The following is an 18292-nucleotide window of genomic DNA, read 5'->3' as shown; positions in this document are numbered from 1 at the left end:
ATCTTCAGTCTTGACACATGCATGGATATATCTCACAGAAAGATGCTGCCAATATGCATGAACAAGAAGCTATGGAGGTATTAAGTATACAACACATACGTAAAAGGTCCTGTTTCTATTTACATATTATCTGGTAGGCTGTATGCTGTCCTGACCACGCCCATTGTTGTCCGGAGGGTAATATATGTGACATGGCCAGAAAGTCATGCCAGAAAGGGGGTGTGGTCACAGCCTGGATGGAGAAGACATCAGCCATTAGAAAGGATGTTGGTGATATCCAGTGTGATGCCACACATGAGTGTGTGGACGGGGACACCTGCTGTATGATGGCCAACCACCAGTGGGGATGCTGTCCTATGCCCCAGGTTAGTCTCATGACTGTGTCAGTCTCTAACATGTGGAGTGTTGGCAGGACCTGTGTGAACCACTGTCCAGACAGAAGCACATGGCTCCCACAAGCCAGGGAAATGTCAGTGAATCTCTACTTTGTTCAAAAAGTCAGGGAAGTTTTTGTCTGCCACATCTTTTTGAACTCTGAAGCATGTTATATGTGATGGCCAACCACTTAGTGATGGTTATGTAGTAATTTTTCCTTCCCCTGACTCATGGTTATAGTGCTTGACGTCATGAGTCTGGATGAGTGTAAAATATCAATTTTATTCAGTAAATTACATTTACTCTGCTGTTTATTAAAAGTGGACTTTGTAATAGATATTGAGCTCTCTGATTTACTTGATCATTTATAGAGAGGTTGACATGATTTGAAGTGTCATATGAATATGAAAAGGGCACTGTACACAATTCATACCAGTCAACACATGTACACCATATTGGCTCAACAAATACAAATCCAATACAGAACACCATTAATCTCCAACAAGTCATCAGGTTTGAAAACTACTGGAGAACAGAGAGACATTATACAATGCTTACCTTCCCCAGGCTGTGTGCTGTTCCGATGGTGCCCACTGCTGCCCCAATGGGACCACATGTGACATGCCTCATGGCAAATGTAATGCAGCAGGGGGCATGTCTGTTCCTTGGCTCAAGAAACGTCCAGCACTAAAGAAAGAGAAGGATGTGATGTGTGACAGTGATCATTCCTGCCCAGGCAATGACACCTGTTGTAAACGATTGGATGGAACATGGGGATGTTGCCCCTTTCCTAAGGTGATTACTGCATGGAGATACAAGCTGGTCACACATGGCATGTTTTTAGATCAGTCAGTTCTAACTGATCAATATATTATAGCCAAAGACTTCCATTACATTTTTCTTATTGATGGAATGCAGATAGTAAGTCAGCATGGACACATTACATGCAGTCTTTTGATAGACAGTTTTATCTGTAAGCCTGTTGACCAACACATCTCACTGGAAGTTTATGAACAGACACATCTCACTGTTTGGCCTGGGATAGACTGCTAGTATGTCCCATGATGTGTGTAGACACATCTCACTGAATGCCAACTGATAGATATATCTCACTGTATGTCCATGGATGGACCAATCCCACCAGTAGTTTCTGTATAGACTTGTCTGATTCTATGTCTTTGGATGGACACTTCAGTCTGAGGTCTTAGGAAGCATGCATCTCTTAGTTGTCCATGTGTTGACGTATCACCACACAGTTTGATGAAGACCCATTTGATCAAATAGATTGGATACTTCTCACTGGAGGCTGAACATATGCATGTATTAGGATATTTCAAAAGAGATTTAAGTAGCCAATACCACATCCCGACGATGGCCACAGACATGCATGTTCACATCTCAGATGGACCCGTGAAGGTCCCGGGGTAGAATAGGCCTTCAGCAACCCATGCTTGCCATAAAAGGTGATTATGCTTGTCGTGAGAGGCGACTAACGGGATCGGGTGGTCAGACTAGCTGACTTGGTTGACACATGTCATCGGTTCCCCATTGCGCAGATCGATGCTCATGTTGTTGATCACTGGATTGTCTGGTCCAGACTCGATTATTTACAGACCGTCGCCATATAGCTGGAATATTGCTAAGTGCGACGTAAAACTAAACTCACTCACTCACTCACTCACATCTCAGATGACAAAGATCTTCAGCCTTGACACATGCATGGATATATCTCACAGAAAGATGCTGCCAATATGCATGAACAAGAAGCTATGGAGGTATTAAGTATACAACACATACATAAAAGGTCCTGTTTCTATTTACATATTATCTGGTAGGCTGTATGCTGTCCTGACCATGCCCATTGTTGTCCGGAGGGTAATATATGTGACATGGCCAGAAAGTCATGCCAGAAAGGGGTTGTGACCACAGCCTGGATGGAGAAGACATCAGCCATTAGAAAGGATGTTGGTGACATCCAGTGTGATGCCACACATGAGTGTGTGGATGGGGACACCTGCTGTATGATGGCCAACCACCAGTGGGGATGCTGTCCTATGCCCCAGGTTAGTCTCAAGTGTCGGTCTCTGGCATGTGGAGTGTTGGCAGGACCTGTGTGAACCACTGTCCAGACAGAAGCACATGGCTCCCACAAGCCAGGGAAGTGTCAGTGAATTTCTACTTTGTTCAAAAAGTCAGGGAAGTTTTTGTCTGCCACATCTTTTTGAACTCTGAAGCATGTTATATGTGATGGCCAACCACTTAGTGATGGTTATGTAGTCATTTTTCCTTCCCCTGACTCATGGTTATAGTGCTTGACGTCATGAGTCTGGATGAGTGTAAAATATCAATTTTATTCAGTAAATTACATTTACTCTGCTGATTATTAAAAGTGGACTTTGTAATAGATCTTGAACTCTCTGACTTACTTGATCATTTATAGAGAGGTTGACATGATTTGAAGTGTCATATGAATATGAAAAGGGCACTGTACACAATTCATACCAGTCAACACATGTACACCATATTGGCTCAACAAATACGAATCCAATACAGAACACCATTAATCTCCAACAAGTCATCAGGTTTGAAAACTACTGGAGAACAGAGAGACTTTATACAATGCTTACCTTCCCCAGGCTGTGTGCTGCTCCGATGGTGCCCACTGCTGCCCCAATGGGACCACATGTGACATGCCTCATGGCAAATGTAATGCAGCAGGGGGCATGTCTGTTCCTTGGCTCAAGAAACGTCCAGCACTAAAGAAAGAGAAGGATGTGATGTGTGACAGTGATCATTCCTGCCCAGGCAATGACACCTGTTGTAAACGATTGGATGGAACATGGGGATGTTGCCCCTTTCCTAAGGTGATTACTGCATGGAGATACAAGCTGGTCACACATGGCATGTTTTTAGATCAGTCAGTTCTAACTGATCAATATATTATAGCCAAAGACTTCCATTACATTTTTCTTATTGATGGAATGCAGATAGTAAGTCAGCATGGACACATTACATGCAGTCTTTTGATAGACAGTTTTATCTGTAAGCCTGTTGACCAACACATCTCACTGGAAGTTTATGAACAGACACATCTCACTGGCCTGGGATAGACTGCTAGTATGTCCCATGATGTGTGTAGACACATCTCACTGAATGCCAACTGATAGATATATCTCACTGTATGTCCATGGATGGACCAATCCCACCAGTAGTTTCTGTATAGACTTGTCTGATTCTATGTCTTTGGATGGACACTTCAGTCTGAGGTCTTAGGAAGCATGCATCTCTTAGTTGTCCATGTGTTGACGTATCACCACACAGTTTGATGAAGACCCATTTGATCAAATAGATTGGATACTTCTCACTGGAGGCTGAACATATGCATGTATTAGGATATTTCAAAAGAGATTTAAGTAGCCAATACCACATCCCGACGATGGCCACAGACATGCATGTTCACATCTCAGATGGACCCGTGAAGGTCCCGGGGTAGAATAGGCCTTCAGCAACCCATGCTTGCCATAAAAGGTGATTATGCTTGTCGTGAGAGGCGACTAACGGGATCGGGTGGTCAGACTAGCTGACTTGGTTGACACATGTCATCGGTTCCCCATTGCGCAGATCGATGCTCATGTTGTTGATCACTGGATTGTCTGGTCCAGACTCGATTATTTACAGACCGTCGCCATATAGCTGGAATATTGCTAAGTGCGACGTAAAACTAAACTCACTCACTCACTCACTCACATCTCAGATGACAAAGATCTTCAGCCTTGACACATGCATGGATATATCTCACAGAAAGATGCTGCCAATATGCATGAACAAGAAGCTATGGAGGTATTAAGTATACAACACATACATAAAAGGTCCTGTTTCTATTTACATATTATCTGGTAGGCTGTATGCTGTCCTGACCATGCCCATTGTTGTCCGGAGGGTAATATATGTGACATGGCCAGAAAGTCATGCCAGAAAGGGGTTGTGACCACAGCCTGGATGGAGAAGACATCAGCCATTAGAAAGGATGTTGGTGACATCCAGTGTGATGCCACACATGAGTGTGTGGATGGGGACACCTGCTGTATGATGGCCAACCACCAGTGGGGATGCTGTCCTATGCCCCAGGTTAGTCTCAAGTGTCGGTCTCTGGCATGTGGAGTGTTGGCAGGACCTGTGTGAACCACTGTCCAGACAGAAGCACATGGCTCCCACAAGCCAGGGAAGTGTCAGTGAATTTCTACTTTGTTCAAAAAGTCAGGGAAGTTTTTGTCTGCCACATCTTTTTGAACTCTGAAGCATGTTATATGTGATGGCCAACCACTTAGTGATGGTTATGTAGTAATTTTTCCTTCCCCTGACTCATGGTTATAGTGCTTGACGTCATGAGTCTGGATGAGTGTAAAATATCAATTTTATTCAGTAAATTACATTTACTCTGCTGTTTATTAAAAGTGGACTTTGTAATAGATCTTGAACTCTCTGACTTACTTGATCATTTATAGAGAGGTTGACATGATTTGAAGTGTCATATGAATATGAAAAGGGCACTGTACACAATTCATACCAGTCAACACATGTACACCATATTGGCTCAACAAATACGAATCCAATACAGAACACCATTAATCTCCAACAAGTCATCAGGTTTGAAAACTACTGGAGAACAGAGAGACTTTATACAATGCTTACCTTCCCCAGGCTGTGTGCTGCTCTGATGGAGCCCACTGCTGCCCCAATGGGACCACATGTGACATGCCACATGGCAAATGTAATGCAGACAGGGGACTGTCTGTTCCTTGGCTCAAGAAACGTCCAGCACTAAAGAGAGAGAAGGATGTGATGTGTGACAGTGATCATTCCTGCCCAGGCAATGACACCTGTTGTAAACGATTGGATGGAACATGGGGATGTTGCCCCTTTCCTAAGGTGATTACTGCATGGAGATACAAGCTGGTCACACATGGCATGGTGTTGATCAGTGGGTTCTAACTGATCAATATATTATAGCCAAAGACTTCCGTTACATCTTTCTTTTTGATGAAATGCAGATAATAGGTAGGCATGGACACATTACATGCAGTCTTTTGATAGACACATTTATCTGAAAACCTGTTGACCAACACATCTCACTGGAAGTTTATGGACAGACACATCTCACTGTTTGGCCTGGGATAGACTGCTAGTATGTCCCACAATGTGTGTAGAGACATCTCACTGAATGCCAATTGATAGTTAAATCTCACTGTATGTCCATGGATGGACCAATCCCACCAGTAGTTTCTCTATAGCCTTTCTGATTCTATGTCTTTGGATGGACACTTCAGTCTAAGATCTTATGATGCATGCATCTCTTAGTTGTCCATGTGTTGAGATATCACCACAAAGTGTGTATGAAAATGCAGTTGATTGAATGGATTGGACACTTCTCGCTGGAGGCTGAACATATGCATGTATTAGGATATTTGAAAAGCAGATATAAAAGTAGATAATACCACATTCTAACGATGGCCACAGCTATGCCTGCACACATCTCAGATGACAAAGATCTTCAGCCTTGACACATGCATGGATATATCTCACAGAAAGATGCTGCCAATATGCATGAACAAGAATCTATGGAGGTATTAAGTATACAACACATACATAAAAGGTCCTGTTTCTATTTACATATTATCTGGTAGGCTGTATGCTGTCCTGACCATGCCCATTGTTGTCCGGAGGGTAATATATGTGACATGGCCAGAAAGTCATGCCAGAAAGGGGTTGTGACCACAGCCTGGATGGAGAAGACATCAGCCATTAGAAAGGATGTTGGTGACATCCAGTGTGATGCTACACATGAGTGTGTGGACGGGGACACCTGCTGTATGATGGCCAACCACCAGTGGGGATGCTGTCCAATGCCCCAGGTTAGTCTCATGACTGTGTCAGTCTCTGGCATGTGGAGTGTTGACAGGACCTGTGTAAACCTTTGCATAGAGAGAAGCACATGGCTCCCAATAGTCAGGGAAATGACAGGAAGTTTCTGTTTTTCTTTGAAAGTCAAAGAATTTTTGTGTTGGAACCCTGAAGCATATGATTAGGGTTGGGATGGGAAGCCGAGATACCCAGGGCAAATGATTAATTTGTTGGACCTGGGTACCTGTCTCCATACCCGGACATGAAATGATCATGTAACTAATAGGTTATGTTATTCTTTCTTGATTGAAAGGTGGTATTGTCTTTGAAGATTTACAGTGACTTCTAATGAATATGATGCATGGTTAAGATATTGAAAATCTTGAAATATTAAGAATATATTGTCATTTCTTGCAAATTTGATGTCAGGAATTAAACCAATGGGTATCCTGGAAAGGTAGGGTAAGATGGTTAGGGGTACCTTGATGGGTAGAAAATCTGGACCCATCCCAGGCCTACATGTGATATATTATGAGCAGTGTCTGAAGATTGTTGTCTTACACCAGTGTTATTCTGTTGTTTGTTGAATGTGGACTTTGTAATTTGAATCTTGTATGCTGAATGCAGCGAACAGTGCACAATTCATGCTGTCATTGACTTCAAAAGTATGAATACAACAAAGAGTATTTTTGACCAAAATCAAGTCATCATGTTTGAAAGCTACTGCAGAATATAAAGACAAAATATAATGCTTGCCTTCGCCAGGCTGTGTGCTGCTCTGATGGAGCCCACTGCTGCCCCAATGGGACCACATGTGACATGCCACATGGCAAATGTAATGCGGAAGGGGGGGTGTCTGTTCCTTGGCTCAAGAAACATACAGCACTGAAGAAAGAGAAGGATGTGATGTGTGACTCCAGTCATTACTGTCCAGGCAATGACACCTGTTGTAAAAGATTGGATGGTTCATGGGGATGTTGCTCCTTTCCTAAGGTGATTACTGCATGGAGACACACGCTGGCCTAACGTATGATGTTGCTGAATCAGTTAGTCATGATAACTGCCACTTACATTTTACTCTTAGTGGTATATCGTTACATAATTTTGACAAGATGTAGATTGTAATTGAGCATGGCCATATTGCATGTAGATTCTTTGCATGGACACATCTTAGATGTAGGCGGAAACATCTTAGGATTGATCTCTAGATGTATACATGTCACGATGAGCCTGTAGATGGACACGTCAGAGGGAGAGTCTCTGGATGGACACATCTTAGGATGAGTTTTTTGATGGACACATATATTATAATATAAGTCTGCAGATGGACACACCTTAGGAAGAGTCTGTAGATGGATACATTTTTCGGATGAGTCTGTTGATGGACATATTTTAGTACGAGTCTGTTAGTGGACACATTTTGGGATGGGTCTCTTGATGAACACATCTTGGGATAACACGTCAGATGGACATATTCCAGGAAGAGTCTGTAGATGGACGCATCTGCTGTAGGTGTCTTTGTGGTGAGATGATCCTACTTGATATGAGTTACTAGAAGCTGAACATTTGATTACATTACTCTATTCAATGAAGGCTGTACGTTGATGGCCACGTTCATGTTTGACAATGGATGTGCATGTTCACACCAGGAAGAAGACCATGGATATGCATGTTCACACCAGGGGAAGACAATGGATATGCCTGTTCACACTAGGAAGAAGACCATGGATATGCATGTTCACACCAGGGGAAGACAGTGGATGTGCATGTTCACACCAAGAGGATGTATTGGTACTTCATGCCAACCTCTGGAAATATGGCGTCATGTAGAATTCATCATGTAACTTCCTCACTCACTTCCTCTCTCACTCAGCATGCTGTCTTCTGGTATGAGAGCACGATAAAGACCCAGAGACATTATGTAATGCTTCCCTTCTGCAGGCTGTGTGCTGCTCTGATGGTGCCCACTGCTGCCCCAACGGAACCACATGTGATATACCACATGACAAATGTAACGCAGAAGGCGGCATGTCTGTTCCTTGGCTGAAGAAACGTCCAGCACTGAAGAAAATGAAGGATGTGATGTGTGACCCTCGTCATTTCTGTCCAGGCAATGACACATGTTGTAAACGATTGGATGGAACATGGGGATGTTGCTCCTTTCCCAAGGTGATTACTGCATGGAGGCACACGCTGGTCAAACGTGGCATGTTTTTGGATCAGTCAGTTGTTTTTAACAACCACTTTCCTGGAATCTTTAGTGGTATATCAGTATCCTATTTTGACACGATGCAAATTATATTTGAGCATGGCCATATTGCATGCAGAATCCTTGCAGACACATGTAATAAGGAGTCTGTAGATGGACACATCTTATGATGAAACTGTAATTGAACACTTTTAGGATGAGGCTGTAGACTGACACGTCTGAAGATGAGTCCGTAGATGGACACATCTTATGATGAAACTGTAATTGAACACTTTTAGGATGAGGCTGTAGACTGACACGTCTGAAGATGAGTCCGTAGATGGACACATCTTAGGATGAGTGTAGATGAACAGATCAGAGGATGAATCTGTAGATGGACACATGGGCACATCTAAAGATGAGTGTAGATGGAAAGATCTGAGGATGAATCTGTAGCCAGACACATGTTAGGATGAGTCTGTATGGATTGGATATGTGTCACGAGAAGCTGAACATACGCTTGCATTACTCTGGTCAGTGAGGACCTTAAATGTCAATGACCACCTTCACTGAAGGCAATAGATATGCATGAACACATTAGGAGCACAAGGAGAAACACTCACACCACTCAGTATCATTAATACATGCACAGACTTGTCTCACAGGACAGGCTGTGAAGATGCATGCATGATCAGGATTCTTATTAACTATACACTGACAAGAACCTCTTTAGGTCAGTGGCTGCGTGAATGTCATTGACTTGGGTCAAGGTCATTGACCCCCCTCACTTTATGCTGAAGAGATATTTATCCCACTGTACAACATGCAGATATATTTTCATTTTAAGATTTGTCTTGGGAACCTATTCATATATATGTTCTTGTAATACAAGAGATCACTGGATTATATGGTCCAACATCAATTATTTGCAGACTGCCACTATATCTCATAGGAACAACAGGCATTAATATTTTCCACATGAGACTACATACATGCATGCATGCATTACTCTATTCAGTGAAGGCCATAAATGTTGAATGCCATTTTTACTGAAGGCAATAGATATCCATGTTCATACGAGGGGGACATGTGAATATCAAGCATACAGTTGAATTTGTTGGTACCTAATGCCAGCCTCTGGAAAATTCTCATCTTGTAGAATTCATTGCGTAACCTCCTCACTCACTTCCTCACTCACTCAGTAGCTAGTCATCTAGTATTAGTGCACCATGGAGACCCAGAGACGTTATGTAATGCTTCCCTTCCCCAGGCTGTGTGCTGCTCTGATGGTGCCCACTGCTGCCCCAATGGGACCACATGTGACATACCACATGGCAAATGTAATCCAGCAAGGGGTGTGTCTGTTCCTTGGCTCAAGAAACGTCCTGCTGGTCAGAAAATGAATGTCGTTCAGATGAACATTCAGCATCAACCATAAGATGATAACATTTGCAAGTGATGTCCAGAACTGTCTCAGAATCATCTTGTGGCAAAAGGAGTTTCATTCATCATGTTTTATTTGTAGCCTATTTATTCACCTGGAAATGAATGTGAAGAACCACAGTTAAGCTAATACGGTTTTGTTGCGACTCAAGACTCTATGTTACATAATGTGATTGACCGATGCACAGCCACTTACCAATAACCTCACCATCTATTACTGGATTTTAAGAAGACTGGAATTATATTATATCATTGTATTTAGGCTATATTAAAAGGTGAAATGTTTCTCAAGCCTCAGGGCATCACTTTTATTTGTGTGTGGAAATTTTTTTATTGCCGTTTTAAAAAGATAAATTTGACAGTGCCATGTCATGATCATTTATTTGTCCACTATAAGAATAAGTGACAGTAAGAATCAGTGAGACTGAATCCTACAACTCATTAACATCTTGTGAACTTTCCCAACTGTATTTCTGAGAGAGAATTGAAAAAGAAAGTTGTGTTCCTACCTTGTCACTTTCTTTTCTCTCATAATTAAGTAAAGTCTTACTGTCCTCTTCACTTTTGAAAACAAATTACCCGGGAAACATTTAATCTTTTTTATGCAGCCTTAGTAATGTCCAAATGATGTGAGAGCCTTTATTTCCATAGTAGCTGACATGACATGAAGAGGAATCAAGAATGGATGGATTTCCATCAGTGGTACAATATGTGACGCTGATTTAGCGTCCTTGTTGGTGATTCTGCAGGAATATAGTTCAGAGAACAGCACATCCCACCCATTCACTCAACCTATCTTTATCCCTGTTACATCGTGGACAATGGTGTAGCCTTCTGGAATATAGTTCACAGGACAGCACATCCCACCAATCCACTCAGTCTATCTTTGTCCCTGTTACATCAGGGACAATGGTGTAGCCTTCTGGAATATAGTTCACAGGACAGCACATCCCACCCATCCACTCAACCTATCTTTATCCCTGTTACATCGTGGACAATGGTGTAGCCTTCTGGAATTATAGTTCAGAGGACAGCACATCCCACCCATCCACTCAGCCTATCTTTATCCCTGTTACATCAGGAACAATGGTGTAGCCTGCTGGAATATAGTTCAGAGGACAGCACATCCCACCCATCCACTCAGTCTATCGTTGTCCCTGTTACATCGTGGACAATGGTGTAGCCTGCTGGAATATAGTTCAGAGGACAGCAGATCCCACCCATCCACTCAGTCTATCGTTGTCCCTGTTACATCGTGGACAATGGTGTAGCCTGCTGGAATATAGTTCAGAGGACAGCACATCCCACCCATCCACTCAGTCTATCGTTGTCCCTGTTACATCAGGGACAATGGTGTAGCCTTCTGGAATATAGTTCAGAGGACAGCACATCCCACCCATCCACTCAACCTATCTTTGTCCCTGTTACATCAGGGACAATGGTGTAGCCTGCAGGGCCCACTTGCACAAAACGATCTTAGAGCTACAATTATTGTAAATCCTTAAGATCCCGATCTTAGGCACCGGCTACAATCGCCATCCACTTGCACAAAGCGATTTTAGGCTAAGATCATTGTAAGTTACAATCAAAACTTACAATTGGTCGGAACCAATTGTAAGGAGCTAAGATCATTGTAGTCAAGAGCAAAATGGCGTCCAGGTTGGTGTCAATTCCACGCAAATAATTAGCTTTACGTTAGGGGATTGCTTTCATACTGCATAAAACTGTATGATTCGCCTCGACACTTCAACAACACGGAGAATGCAACATCGATTTAACGTCAAAAATATCGTTATTTGCGGTAGTGAACAACATCATTATCGAGTCGATATCATAAAGTACATTTCTCACCCGATTCAGTGTTGGAAAAAGTATGAACACCATACCTTTTTGATAAACAAGGAAAGGATAGTAACGAAAGGTGTCTGCTGCGATTAGCAGTGGCCATGACCTTTTCAATAACTCAAGGGCAGCTAATTTTAGTTTTTACGCAAGATGGGAGTGGTTTCCCTTTGCAGATTATGCCGTTGCCGTAAAATCTGCCATGCCCAAATACAATGCATGTTCTCTTGTGACAGAACAGATCTCCACATGTTTCTTTTCGGTTAATGATTTTCTCTTAGTTTATCATTGAAATAATCTACAGTTGGATAACGTGCAGAATTATGTTTTTCTACTTGTAAAAATTGAATATGACGAGAGACAAGAGTTGTAATCTATGCATTTTAAATATAATACAAGTATTCTTCAAACGGGAAAAATACACTTGCTGGGGTATGTGAAATTTGCATAAAACATTTTTTTTGACAAAACGAAAAAATAATTATCAATAGGATAAAGGAATTAATATACTGTGGATGAGCATTCAACAACACATACAACACACACGAAATAATAACGTTTTCATATTTCCCTGTCATGAATTTTCCACAACACTCCCACAGTCATGTCACACTTTCATATCTTTACAAATCTAATGCTTGCGGGATATATTGGGGATTTTACTCCAAATAACACCTACGAGATGCCAAACTATGTTCAACTGAGAACCACTGACAAATCATGGTACATTTAGGTGTTATATCATAAGGAAATTTTATTTATGTGCTATCTTTTAATTTCATGATTATTAGATCAATAACTCAAGACCCAATTTGTTAACGTATTTGTTTGTATTTCAATACTTTATAAAACATGATAGGTCTGTGGTTGCAGTATCACATGTTTAGTTCATAAAAAATTAGAATGTAGAAAAATTAGAGAATAACCCCTGAGGTACGAGTGATTATACATGTTACCTTCCACGTTATCGCTTCCTTCTTCAACGTTATCGTTTCCTTCAAAGATTTGTGGGTTTGGGTTTTTTTTTGTTTTGTTTTGTTTTGTTTTGTTTTGATGAAAAATCTGCAAGGTGCGATTAAGGAAGGGATGTCATTTGCGTGCGGGAACAAGTTCCACGTATTATTTGCGCTGCATGCTATGCGCACTTGAAGACAACTGTAGACAGGAGTCGAGTTCAAGAAATTTCTACTTTCAACGTTGAAGAGTTCAGTCTTAGTTAAGATTGCGATCTTAAATCCATGCTGTCTTAAGATCGTGTTTGTGCAAGTGGATTAGAGCAATTGTACGGTGATTGTAAAGTTGATTGTAGGTGCCTAAGATTGATTGTAACTAAGATTGCTCTGTGCAAGCGGGCCCTGGAATATAGTTCAGAGGACAGCACATCCTACCCATCCACTCAGTCTATCTTTATCCCTACCATTATCAGGAACAATGGTGTAGCCTAGTGGTTAAAGCATTTGCTCACCACACCAAAGACTTGGATTCAATTCCCCACATGGGTACAATGTGTGAAGCCCATATCTGGTGTTGTCCATGGTGATATTGCTGAAATACTCGTACTGTACTCATTATCTCAGAAGTAATAAACTAAGAAACATAAGTTTGCTTATTGCCTTGCACAGACTGCACAACTTTACTTTACTTTACAAGTCACGTCATGGTTACCCTCTCCCTTTCCATGAACACATTTGCCTTTTCCTCCCTATGAATTCTGTTACAGGACACATTTGAGTCTAATTCTGTTGAATTTGATTAAATTCTAATGAACTTAATGTCACCATTCTGGGTGAATAAGCCACTAAAAGATAGTAAATGACATTAATATGTTTGATTGCCAATAATATTATGAATTTTAGAATGTTATGATAGGGTGTGTAAAATATTTGAGACAAATGCTTTTCTTCAGTCTGTGACCTTTAATCCATTCAGCAAAATAACTTCAAACACTTTGCTAACAAACTGACACTTTGAGAACTGGCTTTCAAAAACATCATATACACTGGATGCATGTTTGCAAATGTTATTGTTGTATGATAGTAATACGGACATTATATTTTGAGTGTCATTTTCAATTTAGCACCTGGGACCTTTAGCACCTGTCTGTGGTAACACATCAGGACTGAAGGTTGCTCCTGCCAACTCAGATACATGTTGTTAGTAGCTTCCTCCTTTAATTCTCATACTGAATGGAATAAAATATTTCATGAACTGATTTGTTGCTACCCAGTACTGTCTATTGCTTGTGTAGCTTCATGTTAATAGTCTGTATTTTCATAAATACCTGTTATGTGAAGTGATTTAAATAAATTTCTTTTGACATATTCAAGTGTTCATCAATCAATCTTATACAATTTGCTTGTTTTCTATCCACAGCTGTGTCATTCATAACTTTGATGCTTGATCTTGATATCATCACTCACAGGACTGGCTTCACATTACTGGTGTCATGTCTTCACATCAAAGGTGCCACTTCACTTGGTCTGAAATGTCTTTACATCAAGTGTGTCACTTCATGCAGTATGTTATGGCTTCACATGAAGGGCAGGTACCTACAACACAAAGCTTCTGGTGTGACGGTACACACCCTACACTAGGCTACAAATCTGCATGTTCACACCCCACATGAGGCTGCCGATTTGCAGCTACATACCCCACATGAGGCAAAAGGTGTGCAGGTACACACCCCACAGCAGGCTACAGGTGTGCATATTCACGTCCCACATGAGGCTACAGGTGTGCATGTTCACATCCCACATGAGACTTCAGGTGTGCATGTTCACACCACACGAGGGTACAGGTGTGCAGGTACACACCTCACATTAGGCTACAGGTGTGCGTGTTCACATCCCATGTGAGGCTATGGGTGTGCATGTTCACACCACACATGAGGCAACAGGTGTGCGTGCATGTTCACCACACAGGAAGCTTTGGGTGTGCATGCATGTTCACCACACATGAAGCTATGGGTGTGCCGGTACAACCACCACATGAGGCTACAGGTATGCAGGTACTCATCCCACAAGGCTGTAGGTATGCAGGTGCACACCACACATGAGGCTACAGGTGTGCAGGTACACCACACATAAAGCTACGGGTGTCCAGGTACTCACCCCACAAGGCTATAGGTATGCAGGTACACACCCACACTAGGCAACAAGGCACACTTTTCAAATGAATCTGCAGGTTTGTAGTGCCTTATATGTTGGTATAGAATTGTTCAGTCATGTTCAAGCAAATGTTGCCATAATGTTTCTTCTTGAGCAAAAACCAGTTTTGATCCTGTCGAGTCAAAATGAAACAGAGTTGTTCCCCTTGACAGCAAGTCAGGTTAATTTTTGTTCATTTTTTCTTATTTTCTTGGTTTCCTTGGAAACGTTTCAGACTTAGTCTCAAAATGGAGGGATGGGCTTCGTTTCCTGAGCAGAACTCAAAAAACATTCAATATTTTTCTGCAATACCTGGTAGATATATGAGTCTGAACCTGTAGTGGTGCCTGTTGGTATTCACAGGTTTTAATGATTAGTTATTTTCTCAGTTTCCATGGAAACATTTTTTACTTACTCTCAAAAGTGAGAGGTGTGTTTCGTTTCCGTAGCAGAACTCAGAAACTTCTTTATATCTGTTGGCAAAACATGGTAGATGTGTGTGGCAGACCCCACAGTTGTGCCTTTTTCTATGTACAGGTTTTTGTGATTTATTATTATCTCAGTTACAATGGAAACGTTTCGGACTTAGTCTCAAACTGGAGGGATGGGCTTCGTTTCCTCTAACTCAAAAATATTCAATATTTTTCTGCAAAATTGGTAAATATACCTATAGTGGTGCCTTTTGCTATGTACAGGATCTTGTGATTTATTATTTTCTCCATTTCCATGGAAACGTTTTGGACCTAGTCTGACAAGTGAGAGGTGTGTTTCATTTCCAGAGCAGAACTCAAAAACTTCTTAATATCTGTCAATAAAACTTGGCAGATATGTGTGGCAGACCCCAAAGTGCCTTTTGGTTTTTAAAGGTTTTTGTGATGTATTATTTTCTTGGTTTCCATGGAAACATTTCGGACTTAGTCTCAAAATGGAGGGATGGGCTTCGTTTCCAGAGCACAACTTGAAAACCATTTTATATCTTTCAACAGATCTTAGCAGATATATGAGGCAGATCTTGAAATTGTGACTTTGCTGATTACAGATATATGGCATTACAATTTTCATGAATTCCATGGAAACAATTCAAACTTAGTCTAAGAAAACAATGAGTAACAGTGAGATGATGTGTCCTTTCAAACGTGGAGGCCGGGGGATATGTCATCTTCTGATGACTCTTGTTTTAATGTGTATGGTATATTGAAAACTCTTTTATGATCTCTTGTTTTGGTTTAGAACTCTCCTGTGCCCATTTCTTTCATTAGTATTTTATCATTACTTCAAAGGGGTTGGTATTCCAGAGAATGTTTATATTACAATATGTTGCAGTGCAAAAGCATATATTGAGGTATATATTACAATATATTTCAGTGCAAAAGTATATATTGAGGTATATATTACAATATGTTGCAATGCAAAAGCATATATTGAGGTATATATTTACAATATGTTGCATAGCCATGTTACTTACCTTACATATTTACATTTTATAAAACTGCTTTTCCTCCATCATTTAGGGGTGTTGTCATATCCCAGTGGTTCAAGCATTGCTTGTCACACAAAGACCCAGGTTCATTTCCCCCATGGAAAGAATGTGTGAAGCCCATTTCTGGTGTCCCTCACCATCATATTGCTGGAATGCTGCTAGAAATGGCATAAAACTACACTCACACAGTCTCTCCTCCATCCAGGATAAAGTTGTCACCTTGTCCTTGTTTTGTTTCCAGGCTGTTTGTTGCCCAGATAAAGTCCACTGTTGCCCATCTGGAACTACCTGTGACTCGTCAGCTGGCAGGTGTAATAGACATAATGGAATCGCATTTCCCTGGATGCAGAGGTCATCCTCAAGTCAGTCATCAGGAGGACTAGTGATAACTGACCCTGGCACAGACAGTGACCGGATGAGACACAAGACCTTGATGCATGTTGAGGTAATACTGGTATACTAGCTTAGCTGTTTTTCCTGTATATACTAGCTTGCATATATTTCTATTAAATACAGGCTTAGCATTTTTTGTCTTGCCAATTCTTGATTGATTTGATGGTGTTTCTGTTCACTGTCATATGCCAGCTTTTAGCTGGAAAAATGGCCCAGGACCGATAAATTCAAATGTTGTCAGTCCTCGTGTCTGGTAAACATAAAATCATAAAATGCCTACTATAAATCATGCCATGTATATCAAATGTCAATGAGAAGTCATTCAAGAAAAACTTCTATCTAAATATGGTTTCAAGAACTTACAGATTTATAAACAATCCAAATCATGTGACGTAATGTACAAAATGCCATTAGTCAATGGTTCCTCAGTCATTCTGAACAAATCAAGTGTTCTTTGTATCTCATCCAGTTATAATAGTATGTAGGCTTACAAATTGTCGCGGAAATGTACGATCATATCCAATTGTTAAAAGCACATGGTAACTGTCAAATGTGAAACTGACCAGTAAAAAATCAGACGATGCCTTCCACTTTCTCCGGAGGTAAAAGAAAGGTTTGTGAATTGGACCACAATCATGATGAACTGAGAACAGATGTAGAAACCAGTAATCAACACAATAAAGGGGAAAGCCTCTGTTTAAGTGGGAACTCCAAACCTAAAACTTGCAATGCTAAAATACAACAATTCAGTTCTCAATGGCTTTGTTATGAGGATGACAGTGGAAGTGTATTAATGTTCTGTGAAATAAAATATGCCAACATGCAGGAAAAGTGAATGGATTCACGAAAGGATGCATAAATTTGAAAAGGTCTACATTAAAAGAACATCATGACAGTGCACCCCCTCATCATGCTATAATTGCAAGTCTTCAGCGAGAAGCTATGAGTACACATCTAAAGGCTACAACTGAGAAATCTGATGCAAAGTTAACAGCTATGATAAGAACTGTACATTGCACAAGAAATTTTGGTGACGTCTACATTTCCTGGATTAATCAAGCTACAAATATAAATGGCTTTTCAAGTTTGACTGGTGACGTTTTCACACATTCTGATGGCATAGGAGAAATGAAAGATCGAAAGTATGGTGAATGAAATGAAAGACAAAATTTCTAAGAGTCAGTTTTGGGGAATCATCATTGATGAGACTGTAAATGTGACAGTTGAAAAAAAACTTATAATATTTGTGGAAATTTTTAACACAAATTGGTTCCCAAAAACACTATTCATTGGAAACTACCCCATTCACAGTGGTACAGCAGAATGTGTGCATGAAGTTTAGCAGAATGGAATGTTCCTCTTGAAAAGGCTATTGGACTGGGTTCAGATGTGGCAGCCGATATGACAGGGATGAGAAGCAGTGTTGGTCTTATTGCACATAGGGTGGCTCTAGCATCTGCAGATGCTGCAATACTATGCTGCAATAGTATCTAAAACAGTTGCAGATTGTCGACCCACACTGAA

General features: G+C 40.9%; 1 protein-coding gene across 2 annotated transcripts in view; it reads left to right on the top strand.

The window, feature by feature from the left end:
• LOC137256569 (zonadhesin-like) overlaps nucleotides 1–18292 on the top strand; it is an 81400-nt gene that overhangs the window by 26452 nt on the left and 36656 nt on the right. Inside the window, exons 11-20 of one of the 2 annotated variants that reach the window (XM_067794434.1) lie at nucleotides 138–365; nucleotides 943–1170; nucleotides 2211–2438; nucleotides 3012–3239; nucleotides 4276–4503; nucleotides 5077–5304; nucleotides 6060–6287; nucleotides 7042–7269; nucleotides 8218–8445; nucleotides 16617–16820. In XM_067794434.1, the coding sequence (XP_067650535.1) occupies nucleotides 138–365; nucleotides 943–1170; nucleotides 2211–2438; nucleotides 3012–3239; nucleotides 4276–4503; nucleotides 5077–5304; nucleotides 6060–6287; nucleotides 7042–7269; nucleotides 8218–8445; nucleotides 16617–16820 (2256 nt within the window). The remainder of the gene's footprint in view (nucleotides 1–137; nucleotides 366–942; nucleotides 1171–2210; nucleotides 2439–3011; nucleotides 3240–4275; nucleotides 4504–5076; nucleotides 5305–6059; nucleotides 6288–7041; nucleotides 7270–8217; nucleotides 8446–16616; nucleotides 16821–18292) is intronic. The other variant, XM_067794435.1, reaches the window with a different exon arrangement.

Source organism: Haliotis asinina, chromosome 11, assembly GCF_037392515.1.
Source record: "Haliotis asinina isolate JCU_RB_2024 chromosome 11, JCU_Hal_asi_v2, whole genome shotgun sequence".
Taxonomy (NCBI): Eukaryota; Metazoa; Mollusca; class Gastropoda; order Lepetellida; family Haliotidae; genus Haliotis; species Haliotis asinina.
This window is presented reverse-complemented; position numbering and strand designations above follow the sequence as displayed.